The sequence below is a fragment of the Amphichorda felina genome (genome assembly GCF_050947745.1).
Source record: "Amphichorda felina strain 45539 chromosome Unknown scaffold_4, whole genome shotgun sequence".
Taxonomy (NCBI): domain Eukaryota; kingdom Fungi; phylum Ascomycota; class Sordariomycetes; order Hypocreales; family Bionectriaceae; genus Amphichorda; species Amphichorda felina.
The window spans coordinates 1,187,897-1,209,018 of record NW_028145046.1 but is presented as its reverse complement, the minus strand read 5'-3'; the positions used below and the strand labels follow the sequence as shown (position 1 = coordinate 1,209,018).

Genomic DNA, 21,122 nt, shown 5'->3' with positions numbered 1-21,122 from the left:
TGCTCCAACGCCTTTCCGCCAACCATGGTATAAAGACAATAAAATTGTACACAAAGCGGCTGAGGCGGAGGTATGAATACAGGATGAATACAACGAGAACTGAGGCGATCTATCTCGCGCCTCTGTCTCATAGTTTGTTTAGGGGGGTTTAGAATGAAGTGTTTTCACATGGTCAACTCTTCAAGCTGTTTAGGGCTTGGAGTCGTCCTTCTTCTCACCCTCAGGAGGCTGCTGGCCCTCGCCAGACTGGGACTCGCCGCTCTCGTTGCGGGCCTTGTGCATCTTGTCAAAGAGGTTCAGGCTGGCCATCTGGAGCTCGTCGGTCTTCTCCTTGATCTCGGCAGCAGTGGCAGTACCCTCGCCAGACTGGCTCTTGGCGACGAACTCGCGGAGAGTGGTGATCTTCTCCTTGATGCCTTCGGCCTCGGTCTTGTCGAGCTTGTCGGCGTACTCGTTCAGGGCACGCTCAGTGTCGTTGAGAACGCTGTCGGCGCGGTTGGCAGCCTCAATGGCAGCCTTGCGCTCCTTGTCGGCCTCAGCATACTTCTCAGAGTCCTCAACCATCTGCTGAATCTCGTTGTCAGAGAGACCAGAGCCGGAGGCAATGGTGATGGACTGGTCCTTGTTGGTGGACTTGTCCTTGGCGTGGACGTGGACGATGGAGTCGGCGTCAATGTCGAAGGTAACCTCGACCTGGGGAACACCGCGGTGAGCAGGAGGGATGCCAACAAGCTGGAAGTTTCCGAGCAGCTTGTTGTCCTTGACGAGCTCACGCTCACCCTGGTAGACCTTGATCTCGACAGCGGTCTGGAAGTCAGCCGCAGTAGAGAAAACCTGGGACTTCTTGGTGGGGATGGTGGTGTTGCGGTTGATGAGACGGGTGAAGACACCGCCGAGAGTCTCGATACCGAGGGACAGAGGGGTGACATCGAGGAGCAGAAGGTCCTTGACCTCGCCAGAGAGGACAGCACCCTGAATGGCAGCACCAATAGCAACAGCCTCATCAGGGTTGACAGACTTGGCGGGGTCACGGCCGAAGATGCTCTTGACAGACTCTGAGACCTTAGGCATACGGGTCATGCCACCGACAAGGATAACCTCCTGGATCTCCTTAGCCTGGAGGTTGGCATCCTTGAGAGCCTTGCGTACGGGCTCAATGGTGCGGCTGATGAGAGGATCAACCATCTTCTCAAGCTGAGCACGGGTGAGCTTCATGTTGATGTGCTTAGGACCGGAGGAGTCGGCGGTGATGAAGGGAAGGTTGATGTCGGTCTGGAGAGACGAGGACAGCTCAATCTTGGCCTTCTCAGCAGCCTCACGGATACGCTGGACAGCCATGCGGTCTCCAGACAGGTCGATGCCAGAGGTCTTCTTAAAGTCCTCAACCAGGTAGCGGACAAGGTGGATATCGAAATCCTCGCCACCAAGATGGGTGTCACCGTTGGTAGCCTTGACCTCGAAGACACCGTTCTGGATCTCCAGAATGGAGATATCGAAAGTACCACCGCCAAGATCGTAGACGGCGACAATGCGGTCGGCCTCCTTCTCAAGACCATAGGCCAGGGCAGCAGCGGTAGGCTCGTTGACGACACGGAGAACGTTGAGACCGGCAATCTGGCCAGCATCCTTGGTGCTCTGGCGCTGAGAGTCGTTGAAGTAGGCAGGGACAGTGACGACGGCGTTCTTGACCTTCTTGGAGAGGTAGGCCTCGGCAGTCTCCTTCATCTTGTTGAGGACGAAGCCACCAATCTGCGAGGGCGAGTAGTTCTGGCCACGAGCCTGGACCCAGGCATCGCCATTGGAGTGCTGGACAATCTTGTAGGGGACCTCCTTGATGTCACGCTGCACCTCAGCGTCGGTGAACTTGCGTCCTATTAAACGCTTGGTGGCGAAGAGGGTGTTCTCAGGGTTGACGACGGCCTGGCGCTTGGCGGCGACACCGACGAGGCGCTCACCATCCTCAGTGAAGGCAACAACTGAGGGGGTGGTACGAGCACCTTCTGAGTTCTCAATGATTCTGGGGGTCTTGCCCTCCATGATGGCAACGGCAGAGTTGGTGGTTCCCAGATCGATACCGATCACAGAGCCCTGGACCTTCTCGCCCTCACCAGCCTGCGTGGACTCATAGCGGGCAAACTTGGACACAAGAGGAGCCCGGGTGAAGCCAGCCGACCGCGCGGCGAAGGGGGTCGCTCGGGGAAGCTAAGGATATACATGTTAGCAGGTGCCGGTCAAGACTCTTTGGGGTGGTTCGCGGTCGCGTCGGGGGACCGGGAGACACGGGGCGGTTGAACTTACAGCTCTGGAAAAGCGCGAAGAGAGCATCTTGCGTGTGATTAAGGGGTATACTATTAAAAACAAGGAGAAGAAGAGATGGAGGCGCCCAGATTGGAGGACGAGGCTAAATCGGGAGGTGGTGGGAGGAGATGGAAGTGATGAAGAGAGAACAAGTCGAGTGATGGAAAGGGACGGACAGCGAAGTTTTTTTTGACCGAGGAAAATTAGCTCCCCCCGTCATGGAAACCAAAGGAAAGCGCACGCATTGCCGCAATCAGAGCTTGAGCCCCACAAGTAGACCCACCAGTAGCCGGTTGGAGTCGGATCAACGTCGGCCCAGGTCGGCTGGGCCGGGGGATCGTGGTCTGGCTCCCGTGGAAAGAGTGGAAAAGAGCGAAAAGATTCCGTCATGCGCATGACGGTGCGTGCCCCAACTTCTGGTCCAATGGTCCAGTGGGTGGTCCAGTGGGTGGTCCAGTGGTGACTGAACTTCAGAGCCCGATTTCGCACGCTTGCCCGCTTCGCAGTGGGACTAGCAAAGTAGGTAGGCGGGCTGGCAAAAAGTTTGAGCCAACCTCTAATAAACTCTGAGTTGTGTGACGGTGATTGACCTTGGAAAGTATTCGTACGGATAGACCATACCACAATACATCTCTCTCTCTCTTCAGCGCATTTCAATTCACCACCTCGCACAAGATGGCGTCACAGCTTCCCCCCTACAAGCAGAAGTTCCTCGAGGCCGCCACCTCTGGCGGCGTGCTCAAGTTCGGCAGCTTTGAGCTCAAGTCCAAGAGGATCTCGCCGTACTTCTTTAATGCTGGCCTCTTCCACACGGCGCGTCTGGCCGGTGCCATTGCAGATGCCTTTGCCCACACCATCATCGAGGCCCAGAAGACGCAGGGTCTGGAATTCGATATCGTCTTCGGCCCCGCCTACAAGGGAATCCCGCTCTGCTCCGCCATCACGATAAAGCTCGGCGAGATTGAGCCGTCAAACCTGGATACCGTCTCCTACTCTTTCGACCGCAAGGAGGCCAAGGACCACGGCGAGGGTGGCAACATTGTTGGCGCGCCTCTCAAGGGCAAGAAGGTTCTCATCGTCGACGACGTCATCACCGCGGGCACGGCCAAGCGGGAGGCCATCGACAAGATTCGCAAGGAGGGAGGAATCGTTGCCGGCATCGTCGTTGCTCTAGACCGCATGGAGAAGCTGCCTGCTTCTGACGGAGATGACTCAAAGCCCGGACCTAGTGCCATTGGCGAGCTCAGGAAGGAGTATGGGATTCCCATTTTTGCCATTCTGACGCTGGACGACATTGTTGCGGGCATGAAGACATTTGCTTCCGAGGAGGATATTAAGCGGACAGAGGCGTACCGGGCTCAGTACAAGGCAACGGACTAAGCAGAATCATAACCAGCCGTCTGAGTGAACGGGGCCCTAGGCTTCTGAGTTCTGACCAGCGTCCATTTCAGTTAAGCGTTGGAGTTGAATGCCGAGTCAGTGTCAAAGATGAAGGCCGTTATTGCTCTAGCCCTACGTACTCGTGCTATGAATCCGCAACTAACCAGGTGCTTGGAGTAATTCCCCTCGGGGAGAATGGACGCCTTTGGCTACTTGTAGCCGGCGAGAGTGGCCGAAGAAGAAATGTCGCACGTACGTATCCGTAGTCCTCCGTACATATTCGTAGTAGCAGCGTTGTGCCCGCATATTGTCATTAAAGTTTTAAAGTGAGCAATGCAGGAGGTGAGTGCCATTAGCCACTGCTCGTCCCCAGTACAATGAGGCGCGAGCCGCTGCAGTGAGGCGGAGCATCTGTTCGTCACAGTGAAGCCACCCGCAACAGTAGCCTCACCAAACCAAGACACTCATGGTGCCTGGTCTGGTCACCGGGTGTTTCGACTTTCGCCTCTGCAAGTCCACACAAAGCATCATCGCCCAAGACGTCATCCGCCTCATCCTATTCCCTTACCGCCAACTCGATTCGAGTAATACGGCAGACCCTGCAAAACATCCATCTCCCGGCTCCATATCCGCTGCCATCCTTGCAATTGCGACCGTTCCCACCACCTCCTCGAATTGATCTCAACCCTCGACTCTCGACTCTCGGCTCCCCCGACCTCGACCCTCGACATCCAACCCGAAGTTGGACCTGCCCTCGATCCTCGCTCGACATCTCCGCATCTCCGGTGTTGCGCAGCCGTGTCTTGCATTGCGTCCCGCGTTTCCTGGCGCTATACCAACCACGATCGGGCACTACGACCTGCTGCTACCGGCAGGTGGCACAACCTCTCTGGTACTAGAGCATTCGTAGCCTCGCTGCGCTTGCGACTAGGTGCGCCGAGGCAATCTCTATGCCACCATGGCTGTGAAGGACGATGGCCCGTTTGTCCTCCCTTGGCCCCGTCAGATCGTCGTCTTGCATCTCGGATGAATCTAATCATGTATATCAGGTACTATCCCACGGAGACCATCGTGTGCAAGAAGGCGCGTAAACACTACCGCATCCCCGTGCGCTCTCAGTATGTTGGCCCGAGCCCCATACCCATTTTACCCCATTACAGTTTCTGACCGATTGCCCCGCCCGTCAGGCACTGGCAGCTGCGGTCTCTAATCAGCGCCGAGAAGCTCCATATCGTCTACTTCCCCGGAGGCAACGGCAGCAACCATGTTCAGCGTCTCAACACTCTAACGAGAGAGTGCGAGACAATCAAACTACTCACATTTGCCCCACGGTGTCTGGTAGCGAAAGGCGGGTGGCTGTGCTGCGGGAGCGAGCACGGCGATTTCGTCGCCATCCGACTCGACGACGATGACGACGATGGCGGAAGCGACAATCTCGACCTACTCGACCTCGACCCCGAGACTCGCCTACCCCTTGGCCTGACCTCCCCAGGCGAGGACTCCATCTTCAACCTGCTTGCCCGAGCCCGGCGCTCAAACAAGAGCCTGGTTGCCAAGAGCGTCAAGCTGGCTAAAGAACGAGTCAACTGCATCACCCTCTGGATCCCCCCGACTCACCTCGCACCATGCGATCAGGCGTACACCTTCCCAGTCGCAGTCTTGGCCAACAATGATCGAACTGTCACCTTGGTCAATCTCGACGAGGCTGAAGATAATGAAAGGATCGAGCCAATCGATGTGATTGGCTACCCGGACTATGTCAACCGAGCCATCATCTCGCCTGACGGCCGCCTTCTGATATCTATCCTGGATGATCCATACCTATACATACATGAACGTGTAGAGAAGGGTTCGGATTCTGGCTCGCGCCCTCGGGGCGGGCGCGAGTACTGTTGGAAGGAGAAGCAAAGGCTGTTGCTCAAGAGTCAGAGGAAAGACGACCGATCCGACAGCCGTGGGAGTTTTGCCGCCTGCTTCTCGACGTCTGGCGCATATCTAGCTGTTGGCACCCAGCATGGGACTGTATCCGTCTTTGATGCGACCCTTCTCACCGACCTGGACGCCGATCCGCTCATCACAACATTCGCGTCATCGCGGCCAGAGACTGGTGCCGGCGCAATCCGGGACATGGCGTTTTGCCCTGGGCCTTTCGACATACTCGCCTGGACGGAAGATCGTGGCCATGTAGGACTTGCCGATCTAAGGAGCAATTTTGTCGTTCGCCAGATTGTCGACATCAATGCAGAATCCGATTTCGAGCACATAAACATCCTCGATCGGAATACCGTCGACCCGCGGCTCCTCGATCGTCGCGGCGACCGGCGAGAGTTAGCATCAGCCCTGGGCGGCAATAACCTCTCAGACACACGGAGGCGGGCCATAGAACGCGTTGAATCGCTGAACCACCCCCTAACCCCGAATGAGACGATGGTTTTGGAGGCGATCCAGGGAAACCGTCGGCGTCGGGAGCGAGCGAATCAACGAGGAGATGACGATTCCCCGGCCTCGAGACAGTCGCCTGAAACCTCCACTCTAGGAGGTTTCCTGCGTTACAGCCAGAATGAGAGTGGCAGTGGAAGGAGTCAGGAGCGCAGCAGCAGCACGAGCCGTGCCATTGGTGACCTCCTGGGTAACTATCGGGATCAGCGCACACATGATCGTGTCCGGAGCACCCGTCAGCTCCTCCGTGACGCCAGCGAGCGACAGCAGCCCTCACAGAGGCCTGATCAGCAATGGATGGAGAGAATTGGCGAAACCGTGGCCGCGATGCGCAGCCAGCGAGAGAGGCAGGATCCGTCCTATCTCAGTGTCCTCGAGATCCTGCAAGCCCGAGAACGCGGCACGAATGATGGAGAGAACGATGAGACGTCGCTTCTGGTGCCCCTTGTCAATCAGGTGGTCAACCGTTGGGAAGAGAGCGCTATCCGAGGGACGCTGCCTGACCATGGCGTCTTCGAGACACCGCCATCACCAGACAACACAGCCGGACTGGCGTGGAGCGATGATGGGCGTACTTTGTGAGTGCAGTGCATGTGTCCAGCGCCCCAACCATAGCTCGTACTAACACGGTTTCCAGGTTTATCGGCGCGCAGAACGGTATCTATGAATTCCACGTCAACGTCCAGGGCAGGAAGCTTGCGCCGAGTATTCACCTTCGTTAGGGCGGCATTCGTGGTCTGTACAAGATATAATATGATGAGCTGCGGCGTATTGGCGTTCAGAGGAATGGGGTTCCTACAAGTTGCGCGTGGGAGTTGTTGTACCTTGTTTGCGAAGTCGAGTTTCATGAAAGGCGGTTGCGGACCTGAAAAGTTTACTTGGACATTGGTTAGTTTCGACGATGTATGAGATGAGAGGCATGATACGCGAACTATCATGTTCCTGCGTCCTGTCGTCTTTAATATTTCCGTTGGGCACCGTGCCTAACTACAGACAGAATGTACAATGGATCATCAAGAATCCAACGAAAGGTCACAGAAAGGCTATCCTTGCGTGACACCACCGTACATGATCTCCTCCACCATCTCTCCGATTGCCAGGCAGCTCGTCAACCCCGGGCTCTCAATACCCAGCAAATTCACCCAGCCCTCGTACCCATCCTCCTTCCTAATGATAAAGTCGTGGAATCCCTTGCCCGTCCCCACGGCGCCCATCTTGCCCAGCTTCGGCCTGATGCCCGTGTAGTCCGGCTGCAAGCTCTCGACGTCGATTCCCGGCAGGTACTTCCTGATCTCGGCCACGGCCTCACCCATCCGCGCCCCGTTGACAGCCAGGTCGTGCGGCGAGTTGACCCACTCGACGTCAGGCCCGAACCGCAGGCGCCCGCCCATGTCGAGCGTCAGGTGCGTGCCCAGGCCGCCGGCGCCGGGCTCGGGAGCCGGGTAGATGAGGCGCGAGACGCGCGGCTGCGACGCCCCGTAGGAGAAGTAGTTGCCCTTGGCGTAGAAGAGCTGCTTGCGCCGCTCCGCGGGCACAATCATGTTGTGCACGTCCACGGCGCCCAGCCCCGCGGCATTGATCATGGTCTCGGCTGTGATGGACGACGTCTCGCCCGAGGACCCGTCGCGCACCTCGAGCTGCCAGCCCGCGCTGCCCTTGTCGCCCAGGGGGCTGATGCCCTCGACGGGCGAGTTGAGCGCGACAACACCGCCGGCGTCCTCGAACAGTCCCTCCAGGCACGTCATCAGGCCGTGTGAGTCGACGATGCCCGTCGTGGGGCTCTCGAGGGCTCCCGCATCGGCCCTGACACCCTCACCGTCCCTCTCAATCTCGTCGCGCGACACCCAGCGCATGGGTACGCCAATGTCCTCGCGGCACAGGCGCTCGATACGCTCGAGGGCCTCGCGCTGGGCGCCGGTCTGGGCGACGATCCACTTGCCGGTGCGGCGGTGGGGGACGTCATGGCGGGCGCACAGATCGTACAGTAGGTCCTTGCCTCGGATGCACAGGTGCGCCTTGAGGGTGTCCGAGCCGTAGTAGATACCCGCATGGATGACCTCGCTGTTGCGCGAGCTTGTCTCGGTGCCGACAGCAGGGTGACGCTCGATCAGGACGGTGGAGGTGCCAGGCCGGCGGGAGAGCTGGCGGGCAATGGCTAAGCCGATGACGCCGCCGCCAATGACCTGGGAATGGGGTCAGTGGGATGTACTACATAATGTCTGTATCGTATGTGCTGGTGTTGGATCGTCGGCCGCCGTCGGCCGAATTCGGAGAACTACTCCGCACCGGCAACGGCAACAATCTCGTCCGCCATTGAATATAGAAGATAAGAAGCTACTCACAGCATGAGTGAAATCCGCCATCGCGGCACGGGTCGAGCTAAAACAAGCCCTCTGGACCCCATTGAGACCTCGAAGGGCTGTCCTTGCCCCCGGTCTGACCAGCATTGCTGTTTGTATTCGTAGTTGAATGTTGCAACTTGCAAAGTTGGGGTCCGGGGTAGTTTGGAGACGGTATCGTGTGGAGAGCCGAGCTGATATTAGTATCCCACATAAGTAGTATCCACACATGGGCTCACAATGGGCCTCACACAATAGGGCACATGGCATATTATGAGTACACACTGTCATGCCTGATGGTACACTTTACAGTAGGCGTAACAAGCCATATCCGGACTTAGTATTGAACGGACGATCCCTAGCGAAATCACAATGCCGGATTCTCCCAACGCCAAACCCTGATGATACCCTTAACCGATCCTCGCATCACACAACCCACATTAGATTACAGCTGACCAGGTCAGGTCTCCTTTGATGCGCTCCTAGCAGACGACTCGCCTTCCTCCGTGACGCTGGACGAGCGCGTCAGATGTGACGGCACCGAGGGTGTTGTCGCATTGGGGCTCACCGTCATGTCCGCCAATTGCTTTTCTATACCACAGCATTAGCATTTTTCCTTCTTCTTTGAAAGTCCGAATGGAAAAATATTTCAGCGTACCCAGTTCTCGGATGCGGTGTCGGAGCATTTGGTTCTCGCGCGTCAACATCTGAGTTTCGGCCTGGTAGAAGGCGCTTTCATCACGACCTCCCAGAGCCCAGTCACCGCTCTCCGCGCTTATGGACGTAGACCGCACCCTTGGTGACGCACCGCGACTTGGTGTTCTAGACCGGTGTTGGAGGTCGCCACGAGCTATTTCCATAGAACCCCGATGGTAGGCAAAGCCCGGGGAGCGCGAGTACGATCCCCCTGGCGTGACGCCGGGCAGCGAGGCCTGGGAGCCGCGAGGAATTGGCGTTCCGTGCCCGGATCTCTCAGAGACAGCACTGCTGCCTTCCGCCTGGGCGGCCTGTGGATTGTTGGCTTGGAGTCGTTGGAGCTCCAGTTGCTGCTGCCTGATCATCTGCAACAGACGGTTCTGAGCCAAGTTAGCCTTGATCTCATTGTAATGCCCTTGCCCATATGACATACGACGTGTGCCTCCTGCTCTGCCTCGAGTTCCTGGTGAAGCTCGCCCAAACTGGGAGCTCGGTGGTGGTGGGGGTCAGCCGTAGGAGGAGACCCTGACAGAAGCTGGGGGCTTAGTGGATGCCCAGGCTGGTCGGTAGCCATCTCGCCCGGGGCGGGGATCGAGGGGTCGTTGATTTGGAGGTTCATGAGGATCGATCGTCGTCGGCCGGATTGCGGGGAAGCACGGTTTCTCGCCATGGAGCTGCTAGAAGACCCTGCGACCCCAAGTTAGCGACTCTGCTTGAAAGGAGGCGGCAAGGTCGTGCTTACGCCTTGAGTGTTCGTGCTGGAGGCCTGCGTTCATGGTCGCAGCAGCCTGGAGCGAGGTGGAAGCGGACCGCGGGGAGCCGGTGGGCGACTCGCCGCGGGGCACAGATGCGCTGTCGCCGTTGGTAGCCATGTCTATCTACAATGCAATGCTAACCGGAATGATCTGAAATGAAGCCGGGAAAATAGGGAGGCTATAAATGGAAGTGGCGGAGTAGTGGTGTGATCGTGGCTCGAGGTCGGTGGAGGCAGGTGACCGAAGCGTCTTGGGGTACTGAGTCGAGACAATTGGATGCGTGGAACAAGTTCTCAGGGCGGGCCCTTTGGAAGATGGAGGATGGTATGATAGAAATCTAGACGACACTACCTAATAGGGCAGACAAAAGATGTCAACGTCAAAATAGATAAATCTTATCGTTGCCATGTTGTAGTGTCAACTTGGAAGTTGTAGGAGGTAAACGGGCCGGAAGCGACGATGTGGGGGAATAGAGGGGTACTTTGTTGGGAATGGTTGGCTCTTGGTGGCGGGAGGTCACTGCCTAACTGTACTAGGTGAACGTGAGGTGATGTTCCATGTTGCACGTGCCTCACCGAATCATTGCCGTTTGCGTGTCTCCGCCTGTGGTTGGTAGCTTGGTACTCGTATTAAACGGAAGGGCCATCCTCACTGACGTCTGGCTGACCGTCTTCCCTCCGTTTCACCATTGGGACAAATCCGGGTATTTAACCGGGTATTCCCAGTAACAAGGAGCATCCCAGAGGTTATCATTATCTCGCTCTTGCTTACGGATGCTGAGGGATGCGTTTGCATCGATAATAGCTCAATCCAAACCTCAATGAGTATGAGTCTGACCCCCCTGGACACGATCTAATCATCTTGCCAAAGTATATACTATGTGGTTTCCATCGAAATCTAATGCTCATCTGGGACTTGGGTATCCTCCGTTGGACGCCTGAACTACCTCTCAACGACTATGACTCGCGAATTAAAAAATAGGGGAGGCGTCCTGGGGGTTTCGTTGGGTGTTCTTTCCGGGGTCTCTTTACGCCATCAAGCCGAAACGTCGTGTAATAATTTCGTGTTTCGATGTTTTCGGCCCCCTATTGCCTGTTTATCGTCGTCGGCGTTATTGGGGGTGTCTTTGCGATGGAAAGACGGTACCTACTCGGGATATCAACGCGCGCTTTCTTCATGAGACGGGATGTAGTCTCGTCAGACGACCGGGTGCTCCTTTTCTGGGCCACGACCGGGGTTGCGCGAGGCTGAAAAGGGAATCCGAGAGCGAGATGGTTCCAATTTCGTTTTTTCTCGGCGGACTTGTTCCAGTTGCTGATGAAATTTCGGTCCTCCATATAAAACTCGTGAGTGAAGGAAGCCAACAGCGTCTGATCAGCGTGCGGTGGCTTCCCACCTTGCTTCCGCCGCTGGATGCGGCCAGGTTCCGAACAGCATTGGCCGCGCCCTCAAGCTTCATGTGATAGCCATAGCAAGAGTTAGTTGCGCTTCTCTTTTAAGGCGTTTCGGAGCCCGTACTTCATCCCTTCGAGAGAGTTCGAGAAATATTCATATTGGCAGAAGCGTTCACCCGGGAAGAAAGTGATGAGCGACCGGCCCCCTGCCCCCCCGGCCAGGTGCCGAAGGGATTTCGTGAGATTGACTGGAGCTTGACGCCCGGGTATTCGATCGGCCGCTGGTTGAGATAGTTGTATCACTGCGTGGTGATTGCGATCAAAGTCTACGCGAGCGAGCCACGCCATGGGGGGTTCATCATAATTGTATGAGTACGAGATGTGGTACGAGTCCGAGTATAGAAGCTCCGGGTGGACTCTATGAAACTAGTAGTACGAGTACAGTACGGATAACACAGCATAAGTGACTTTCCTCATTGTTTTTACCTGCGGCGTATTATCGCCCGTAAGAAGGGAACCTATCTAAATAAAACGGTGTTCAAGACACCACCCAGCTTTGGTACGAATATGATTCATCGGAATACATTCCTTCCTCGTACAGAAGGCCACGAGAAGCACAAGGGGAGCCAGCACGGAGAGCTTATTCAATTGAGCTTGTGTTGTGGGTGAAGCTTTGGCATCGTGCCTCACTGCTCAGTCAACAGACTCGGTATTGCCGGGTTGCCCCGGCCAGTTGTTAACTTCAAGTTGTACTTAGTAATAAGCAGGCGCCAGGTACTTCGTACCACATGTGCGAAGTTCGTACGGATACCGTGGAGGTAAATCTTGTCACATTCAGTTGTGATCGGGATCATTGGAGTGTGCAGTGATTAGAGCGCTGCCGATCCCGATCGGGACACTTGACCCACCGCATCGAGTGTTTCTACAGGTGCAGTTGATGCCACACAAACCTTCGTATGGTCAATCCTCGCTGTCATATCTTGTAGAGGGTGTCTGTTTTTGCCTCGGAATACCTAGCAGCTATGGCCCGTTGTACGAACTACATTGGGCGATAACACTACTCCGTAATAGTACTATTACTTCGTAAGACGGTATTCCCTCTGCTCTTGGTATAAACGTACTCCGTACGGATAGTACCTACTTGCTGGGATGGGCGTGGAAAACCATGAGATGTAAGTGATTTACATTTTTCCGAGCCGGCGGGGGAAACTTTCTGGCATATTCTGCGGGTTATTGACAGCAGGGAAAGGGAGAAACCGTCATTTCTCAGCCTCCACCTTTCCACATGTGACAAGGAAAAGCAAATCGCCGGTGGGACATTCAGGTTCACAGGGGTTCAGCCAAGGCCCAAATCTCAAGGGCCCTCCAAGCCACCACGGCACAATTGAATATCGCCGGCACTCCCCCATGATGGCTGGCGGGTTAACTGCCGGCAGTTAGAAAGGACTGGAACGCCACATCAGCCCTGGAGCACGGTTTGGAACTTTGGGGTGAGCCTCTTCAAAGTTCATGGCGAGCATCATGCCCATGGCGCTCAGGGGGCATGAGCGCCTCAGCCCTTCTGGTCCGTACAAATTTCCTTGTCAGTTGTGTGACGGCGTGACGGCAGCACTGCTGACGCACAGCAGCTCAATAAGTGCCAGAACCCGTGCTCAGGTAACATACTCATACTGTGGTACTGTGTACATAGCAATGGTGCCCAAGCCAGGGTTCCATCCGGACGCCATCCGCGGACCAGGTTGCCCAGCCCACAACCAATTGCTCGGGATTGGAGTTTGGATGTGCCCTGACCATGGCTAGTGCTGGTTACCACTGCGTCGTAAACGGCTGACACATTGCCAAGGTGAGGGGGTGTTCCTGACAGCTGACACCGGGGCTCCATGAAACAATTTTTGATATCGTTTTCGTTCTGTTTTGCTAGGCTGTGCGGTGCTCTGGCACTCTATGATTTGACTCTCGGGATCTTTTGCAGCAGTCGCGACGCGTGAACGTCGCGGTGTCTGATCGTGTTCCTGCATCTTGCATGAAGATGAATGACAGCTGCATGGCTGCGGAGACGCAGCGGGCCCCAATGGGCACTGTTATTCGCTCAACCTACCCCATGTCGCCGGTAATCTGCGATTCGCACACGAGTGATGATGGGGATGTATTTCGGAGGGCAGGGGGGTGTCAATGCGGTTCTAAATCGGTTGACGGCCGAGTCAAGTCTCAAGACAACCCGCTTACAAAGTTATGGTAGTACTATGTAGTAATGATAGTAATAATACGAGTAATACGGGGGGGGGGGGGGGGGGGGCGAGATGCATGTGCCCGGTATCACTGATGCCGTGGCCTGCCTGCGTGACACGAACTGGACGACTTTGCCTGGATGCTAGGTGCTGTTCGTATGTATGTATGTATCCGTACGGAGAACTCAGTACATAATCCCATCACCACCATCTTGAGTCTTCGAACTATGAGTACCCATGCTGGAATAGGCGAAAGAGGCGTTTAACTTGGGGCCGGATACGGGGTATTATTTAGGAGGGCCCAGCTGGAAGCGTGGCAGTACTGGCAGAAAATGCGCCGTTTTTGCCGTTGGGGTCGGAACCCGGGATCAGCAGTGTTGTTCCGTGCTAATACGAAGTACCCGTAAGTATGTACATTGTGTTGGTGGTGAGCGTGCTTCCGAGCTTTGAACTAACCTGTCGATAGGGAACCACGATGATGTTTGCTGTGACTGTTAGATGGATAGCATTGTGTGATTTCGTATTAATGCTTTGAACTGGGCTGAATCGGCTGATGATCCCTGGGAGGCTGGCCCCTGGGTGACAAACACTTGGGGTTCATGGGGTTCACCGGCTCGGGGACCTGCACTACCACTGGTCTATCACTACTACCGCTGACACCTCTAGCCTGTCGATTGCCGGAACGGTGGAACCTGGTACTAGTCCAGGTGCCCAACAAGGAGCCTGGTCATGGCCGACATGGTAACCAGAACGCCGGGCGGCCGGAGCTCATCCCCTTCGGATCGCCGGGACCAACATAAAAAGTTTGCTTGGAGCCCTTGGGGGCCCGTGTTGCCAGTTGGGTTCTCTCGAATCCGCAATGGGGTAAGCTGTTGGTTGTAAAATGACGTTTGCCGGTGACAGGGAAAATGGGCAACCAGCCGGAGCGGGAACTCGCCTTCCACGAGACGCGCTCTACCTTATGCTTGCTTTTTCTCCCCGACAGCTCCTCGCATATACCGCGGGTGTCTGAGGTTAGGCTGCTTGGGTGACGGTGGCACTAGGGGCTAAGGATGAACACTGGGAGTACGAAATGCTCATGTGTAAGCAAACCGTTTATGCTTGCGTCATGCTCACAGTCCGACTCTGCCAAACAGAAAACCCCCGTTACCTGTACTTGCTTGGATACCTAATTAGAGCCCCGAGTTTGTTGGCAGTTTGGCAGCCCGCAAACGGTGAACCGCGCAGTGCGCACAGTGGGAGTGGGGGCTAGCATCAGTGGCACGTTAACAGGGAAAGAGCCCAGCCCTGCCCCTGCCAACCGCCGACGAGTCGAGCGCTAAGACTCGCCCAAGCGAGGAATCCCTGCTAGCGCTCCCTTGCCCATGGGTCAGGCAGGTACCGCTCTGCGACGGTGCCGCCCCTGCCTGCCCAAGACAAAGGCAACTCCAAGTCAACCTTGAATTTTGATTCTTCTCCCTCACTCCCTCGTCTGACGACGCCTCATTTCATTCACAGCCCACCACCCTTCTTGGTCTCTCGTTTTATGCCCACTACGAGGCTTTCATTCTGTCGTACAATTTACCTACGGGTCTGGACTCTTCGTCAATAATTGATATCAGTCGTGTGCTTGAGCTGCCAGCTTGTTACCTGTGCCTGCTACCCCATTTTGCCTTACCTTCAACACCATCACGACTGCTCCAGAGCTAGCTTCGAGGCTTCGCGCCCATTCATGCTCATCAATTCTGCGATTGAAGGCACACACCAGCACTGACAAGCCGGCAATTCCGCTACCTAGCGCTCAGCTCACGTGGTATAGTACGCTAAAAGCGACGGGAGGCGCTGGTGGAGGCTGTCTAAGAGCACCGTCGAAACTTTCTCCATGCTATTACGAACCGGTGTCCCCCGACTCGAGAGATCCGAATATTCGCGGCCTACACTTCTTCGTTGATTCTTTCACCGATCGCTAAGCACCTGCCTTGACAGAGCCCCATGTCGTTCATTTTTTGTATTTGTTTCTGCGCTGCGCCGATACGACATATGCTGCTTCCCGTATCTTCATCTCCGACGCGCCAGACCTAGAATCTGCGCACGGAGTCGGGCGGCCAGCCTTTATTTGGCGACACTCTTTTACTTCTTATCACCCGCTACCCCGCGGTCAACCGTTCCTTCCTGTTCGTTTGCGTTGGACATAGCGCTTCTCGGCTGCGACCAACCGACCTTGCTGAGACAAACGACATCGACCGACCACCATGGCCCCCGCGGCAACGATGCCTTGCGCCATGAACCCCGAGTCTCTTCACCCCCAGCCCAGCAATCAGTCAAAGTGGCGCGCCAACCCCCACCCGCTCGATCTCTCCGTCGCCGAAGCTGTTCCCGCACAGTTGTCACTGGCCGAGAAGCTTGCCCGCAGAGAATCCAGACTAGGTCTACGAAGCATATTTGGGAGGACCAAGGTTGTGAGGGCCTCCGATAGCCCGACCTCGCCGAGGCTGCCCAAGCCCCCAGGCCGAGAGAATGCGACTGAGGGAATTCCATACTATACGCTCCCTCCTGGCAAGCCCCTCGCCCGGAGTCACATATCACGCCCGCTTTCGACCAGCATAGAGGACGATGAATCTCAAGAATTACCGTCCCCTTCGGCGGACATTTCAATACGGAAAATAGGCAACCACACAAAGCCGGCCAAAGGAGGCGCCTTATCATGGAATGCTCCGCCCCTGCACAAAGCATACCCCAAAGCCGAGCGATTTTCGACATTGCCTGCCACCACCGTCCCCGCGGACCTCATTCTGAGAGCGCATGAAAAGAAGGTCGGCGAACTGGCAACTCCACCCAATCCCATTGGGTTGCAAGCAGAGGAGAAGGGGAAATCGAAGACAAGACGTCGCAGAACTAAGTCCGCGGTTGGCTTAGATTTCGAGTGGACAACCAAGACCTACATCCTTGCCGCCTCTGGGTATCTGTTGGAATATGCAGGCGAAGGGCCCTTTGATCGACTGCCCGAGAAGGTACTTCGCCTAAATAGGAGCTCGGCAGCTTTTGCAAGCGATATGATTCCCGGCCGACACTGGGTACTACAGGTCGCCTCGGCTATGGGCCCGGATAGCGGCACTGCAGGAGACTCCGGCAAGTCGTTCTTCTCAAGGCTTCCATTTCGCGGTGGCGTTGAAAAACGTAGCGCTTCCAACATGCTTCTCGTTTTTGACAATCCTGAGACTATGGACGAGTGGCTGGCAACGTTGCGGCGCACCATTGAAGCGATGGGCGGAAAAAAGTCTGTTCCCGAAACGGGCATACCGGTTGTCGAGGACTCGGTATCTTTGCGAGGACAGGCCAGCCAGAGGACCCTCATTGTGAGGGACTCGGATCGATACTCGAGGAGTATCCCTGAAACCCAACCTTGGGAACCGGACTTTGTTGTTCGCCGAGAGAGCGATGCCTCTTTTGCCACCACGTTCGACGTTGCTCGCGACAGATCTATCGATGACATGTCGGCGACCAACAGCGTGATATCTCATGATGGACAACAGCTGGAAAGCCTTCGTAGCAGCGCGAACCGCCTCTCATGCATTTCGTCTGGGCAGCGGACTATGATCACATCAGCTGGCTCATCTCCTGCATGCTCCCCTACGGCGGAGAGCTTTCCCGCGTCGGTAGAAGAATCTCCAAGACGCCACCTTGATCTGAGCAGTACCGAGGCTCGACTACGTCCGAACGCGTCCGCCATTCTCGACAGGCGGAAGTCTCTCCAGACTATGACTCCGTTCATTGAGATCCGGCCAAATATAGGGGCCCAGCGTCCTCACTCGACTCTTGTCGGCGCCTCTGCTGTCCCAGCAGAAGACCCAGGAACACCGGCCGGAAACATTCAAGCCCCCAATTTCAGTGTTCCTCACTCATCCAACCGTCGGTATTCGCGACCGCCGATGGGCGAAAGTCCTTTGCCCTGGTCCCCGCCAAAGGAGTCTGAGCTACCCTCGCGGACCTTGTCACGAAGACCGCCAACAGCGCTACGCATTTCTCGACCGCTGTCGATGGTTGAGGACCAACCCTCACCAAGAGAGAATATACCTGAACGTCCCGCTACCCGACACGGCGAGAAGACACCACCTCTTAACGCCGAGCTTGAGCCCCTCCCGCCATTGCGACCACAGTCTCGGGTTCAAACTGGGCGATCCTCGACTCCAAGCCTAGAAGTGCAGAGTCCCCCCAGGCTAGTCGAACACAGCAGCCCCCGACGACTCTCTAGCGTGGGAGCATTGCGGCAACTGCGTGGTCAGCCACCCGGGTCACTCTCAGGTCCTTCTGCGCCCCCTACAATGCGAGTACTGCACCCGCAGCAAACCCGTACCCACGACCCAGAGCGGTGTCATTCCTCTATTGATATGTACAAACCCAGCAATGCGCTCTCTCCACCCCCACGGACAACCAAGAGAGCGAGCATGCTTCCGTTTGTCGTCGCCGACCAAGCGCCGAGTCCTGCCATCCACAGTCTACCTCTGGCACCACCGCCCTCCATGCCGCTTCCACCCGTCCCTGCACCTTCAAACAACCCCTCCAAATCCGATGCCAACGTGCAGAGCCCGCCGAACCGCAAGAGTGTACCGCATTTCGTCGAGAGCCCGCCACCGGCGCCCCCGCCAACATGCGCACTACCTCCCCTTCCCAAGAAGGGATTCAAGAACCAAATCTGAACCACCACAAATAGACTGTCACGTCTCCTTTTCTTTTTATCTGTACGAATATCTGCCAGCGGACACCACCATGTCACCGGCCATGACCACTGCTTCACTTGTCTCATTACACATACTAGTACTCTAGAGGGGCGCGCCTGTGCGCCTAAACAACTACCTACACGGTCCAAAGATTTCCTTGTATCGCGTCTGTTTCAAATGTTTTTTATGGATGGGGTGGCGGGAGTATTTCTCTTATGCAGGATACAGGAAGAAGAGTTTTTCATCTCGATGGTACACACCAGACCAAGGATATCTGATGACGGTTTAGATTCTGGCTTTGCAGGAGTTGCGAGTTTTTGTTCTTTGTACCATTATAGTGTACATAAGATGGTACTCTGTGGCGGGGAATGATACCTGCCGGTTTCAGTCTAATTGACAATTTCCTTTCAGCTATAATTTGGAGTTGTGCTTTGCCGTGAAGTGACTTGCTTCTCAGACAGGGTTTCTAGCTTGTGGTACTCATGGGCTCAGGTTGTCTGTCTCCTATCCCTTAACCTCTTTACGGGGCAATTTGAGAGAGCCTGCCAGAGCTGCCCGACTACCTCTCACGTCACGACCCCGCCCAAGGGGATCCTCTGCTCCATGCTGCTTCTCATATTCCCGCTCAAGGTGTAGGCAATGGGCCAGGCCATGTAGCACGAGTACTCGGAAGGTAGGCGGGCGGCGACGTCGTGGATCCAGGCGGTGGTGATGGACCCGCGGAAGGGGTAGGCCTGGGCGATAGTCCGTAGGGCTAGCATGCCAATCTCGTGCTCGACGAGGAAGAAGTGGACGAGGAGGAGCTGGGCGGTGGCGTTGTTGGGGTCTACGAAGCGGGTGAACGCATCGTGGGCTACCCGTTCTAGGACGGAGTAGCCGCAGCAGAGCTCTGCGAAACCTGGACAGCCGTTGGTGTGAGGGAGGGAGCGAAGTAGGAGCAGATCCTTGGTGAGAGGCTTACCTTCGACCGGTGATACTATTGACTTTTCGAGGGTGGAATACAGATTGGAATAGTACATCCTCTCAAAGTCGTCTTGGCACAGCGGCTCCAGGGCCTTGACCGACGCCAGCCCCTGCTGGGCAAAGGCGCGATACCAAGCCACATCGCGATACCACTGGGCGGTATCCTCCCCAAAGGCAGCGCTCATCTCGTAGACGCGGCGCACGTGTTCCTCGGTGGAGAAGGAGGCGAAGGCAGATTCGCGCAAGGAGGGTATGGCGGTCTCGGCGACGACAATGCAGCCACGGACCATGGATACGAATTCGAGCATGCCATCGGGCATATGGGAGGACTGGAATGCGAGGGCCATGATGGTGGCGAAGCGGGCGTCGCCCTCGATGCGTGAGGTACAGGGCTGGCTGAGGGCGTGGTTGAGAGAGCTGATGGCGCGGACGCGGTGGGAGAGGGCTTGGGAGGAGTAGTCGGCGGAGGAGGTTGACGAGTCGGAGGCAAGACAGAGGCTGAGGTGTGATGCGCCGAGGCCGAGCATGGCGTGGACGAGGTAGTCGAACTAGCTACACATGAGACCTTGTTCCTTCAGTAGGGCTATGACTGGGTTATCTGGAGTCGTACATCGTGGGAGAGGCGGGCAACCCCTCTCCAGATGTCATCGCCACCGATGGGCATGGGTGGGTACGCAGTGAGGAGGAAGTGTTGGAAGAAGCGCAGGTCATCCATGGAGAACTGGGTGGGCGTCGATGAGAGAGACTTGCGAGGGTTGCCCATGGGACCCGTGGGACTGATGGCATTGGGGTTCGGGTTAGGTGGGGGATATTCGCATGGAAGGCCGAGACGGACGCAGTGAGTGCACTGGGGATGAGTCTCTGAGCACTTGACGCGGCGGCGCTTGCAGTTGAGGCATCCTCTCCGTGACTTTGTATGGCCCTTGCAGGGCATGGGGCGACGACGGAATCGGGGAACGACGGCAGAGCGGTTGTTGGCGGTGTCGCTGCCAGGGGACGTGGATGGTCTGGAGAAAGACGCGGTCGTTTCCCATCCTTGATCCTCTGCGATGCTTCCATCTGATGAATCCATGGCATTTGGTGGTGGTGGTGGTGGTGGTGGTGTTGGTGATGTTAAGGAGAAGGCGGCGTCGGCGCCGAGGCCCCTACCTAAGTATTGTCGATGCCAGCTCCAAGAACCCAAGGTCGGGATGCTGCGCCAACATTGACCGAAATCCAGCGAATGACCATTGAAAGATTGCTGTGCCAACGGCTCAGCCGCAGTTGGCTTCCAGTCTGAGACTTCCCCCGGCGCCTTGGTACGAAATACGGAGGATTACTACTACTATAGGTAATACATCAGGTAGAGACGTCACCGCCTACGTGTCCCAGCCAGGCCTCAGGAACTGAGGGTGTCTGATAGGGCTGATGAGTCCACTGGATGGCTGCAGTGCACTTGCATTAGCCGGTGGGATGCGGATGTTGATGTATGTAAGGGAAGGAACTGATTGACGCTACTTCTGGTTGCAGCTTGCGCCACGTGAAGGGAGGCAGGAGCGGTTTGTCAAACTGGGAGTGGCCGAGACACCAACGGTCACTTCACGTTAATAACAGGTTGCCAATACTAGTACCAGGTAAGGTAGTGCCAATACTACTGGTAATTGCCAGGCACTACTAGCATTACTACTTATCTATGTAGGGGTTTATTCGGGTTGACGGTCCATTACGGGCCGAGCCCATTAAGCTCACCGGCGACTCGAAATGTTAATGACGCCTCGTCATCCATCCAAGTCGTGTAAAATGGTTGGTGGCTGGGCCCCGCACCCTCCATCCATCATCGTCCAGGAGCAACCAACATCTCTACAACAAGTCATCCATGGTCGCATTCATCGATTGTCATCGCCCCGGCGCCAATGCTATGCTCCGCGATCCCCCAGGCTGCTCTCTTGCACAT

The 21,122-nt window shown here is 56.2% G+C and overlaps 7 protein-coding genes across 7 annotated transcripts; 3 read left to right on the top strand and 4 right to left on the bottom strand.

Annotated features, from left to right (window-relative positions):
* Window positions 1-189: 189 nt before the first annotated feature.
* On the bottom strand, window positions 190-2,325 carry SSC1 (heat shock protein 70 family; the record flags this gene model as incomplete). The annotated part of the gene is made up of 2 exons (XM_083193590.1): window positions 190-2,202; window positions 2,299-2,325. 2 exons carry the CDS (start codon window positions 2,323-2,325, stop codon window positions 190-192), a joined length of 2,040 nt encoding a protein of 679 aa, XP_083050538.1.
* Window positions 2,326-2,973: 648 nt separating this feature from the next.
* URA5 (orotate phosphoribosyltransferase URA5) lies at window positions 2,974-3,678 on the top strand (the record flags this gene model as incomplete). The annotated part of the gene is made up of 1 exon (XM_083193589.1): window positions 2,974-3,678. One exon carries the CDS (start codon window positions 2,974-2,976, stop codon window positions 3,676-3,678), a length of 705 nt encoding a protein of 234 aa, XP_083050537.1.
* Window positions 3,679-4,716: 1,038 nt separating this feature from the next.
* On the top strand, window positions 4,717-6,839 carry ACO1O0_004146 (uncharacterized protein; the record flags this gene model as incomplete). Its single annotated transcript, XM_083193588.1, has 3 exons — window positions 4,717-4,796; window positions 4,866-6,695; window positions 6,755-6,839. 3 exons carry the CDS (start codon window positions 4,717-4,719, stop codon window positions 6,837-6,839), a joined length of 1,995 nt encoding a protein of 664 aa, XP_083050536.1.
* A 321-nt stretch (window positions 6,840-7,160) lies between these two features.
* ACO1O0_004145 (FAD dependent oxidoreductase) lies at window positions 7,161-8,480 on the bottom strand (the record flags this gene model as incomplete). The annotated part of the gene is made up of 2 exons (XM_083193587.1): window positions 7,161-8,300; window positions 8,460-8,480. 2 exons carry the CDS (start codon window positions 8,478-8,480, stop codon window positions 7,161-7,163), a joined length of 1,161 nt encoding a protein of 386 aa, XP_083050535.1.
* A 436-nt stretch (window positions 8,481-8,916) lies between these two features.
* ACO1O0_004144 (uncharacterized protein) lies at window positions 8,917-10,024 on the bottom strand (the record flags this gene model as incomplete). The annotated part of the gene is made up of 4 exons (XM_083193586.1): window positions 8,917-9,047; window positions 9,115-9,532; window positions 9,586-9,839; window positions 9,895-10,024. The coding sequence occupies 4 exons, from the start codon at window positions 10,022-10,024 to the stop codon at window positions 8,917-8,919; spliced, it is 933 nt and encodes a 310-aa protein (XP_083050534.1).
* Window positions 10,025-15,760: 5,736 nt separating this feature from the next.
* Window positions 15,761-18,205, top strand: ACO1O0_004143 (uncharacterized protein; the record flags this gene model as incomplete). Its single annotated transcript, XM_083193585.1, has 1 exon — window positions 15,761-18,205. The coding sequence occupies one exon, from the start codon at window positions 15,761-15,763 to the stop codon at window positions 18,203-18,205; it is 2,445 nt and encodes an 814-aa protein (XP_083050533.1).
* A 587-nt stretch (window positions 18,206-18,792) lies between these two features.
* On the bottom strand, window positions 18,793-20,123 carry ACO1O0_004142 (Zn(II)2Cys6 transcription factor domain-containing protein; the record flags this gene model as incomplete). Its single annotated transcript, XM_083193584.1, has 3 exons — window positions 18,793-19,124; window positions 19,188-19,737; window positions 19,800-20,123. The coding sequence occupies 3 exons, from the start codon at window positions 20,121-20,123 to the stop codon at window positions 18,793-18,795; spliced, it is 1,206 nt and encodes a 401-aa protein (XP_083050532.1).
* Window positions 20,124-21,122: the final 999 nt, after the last annotated feature.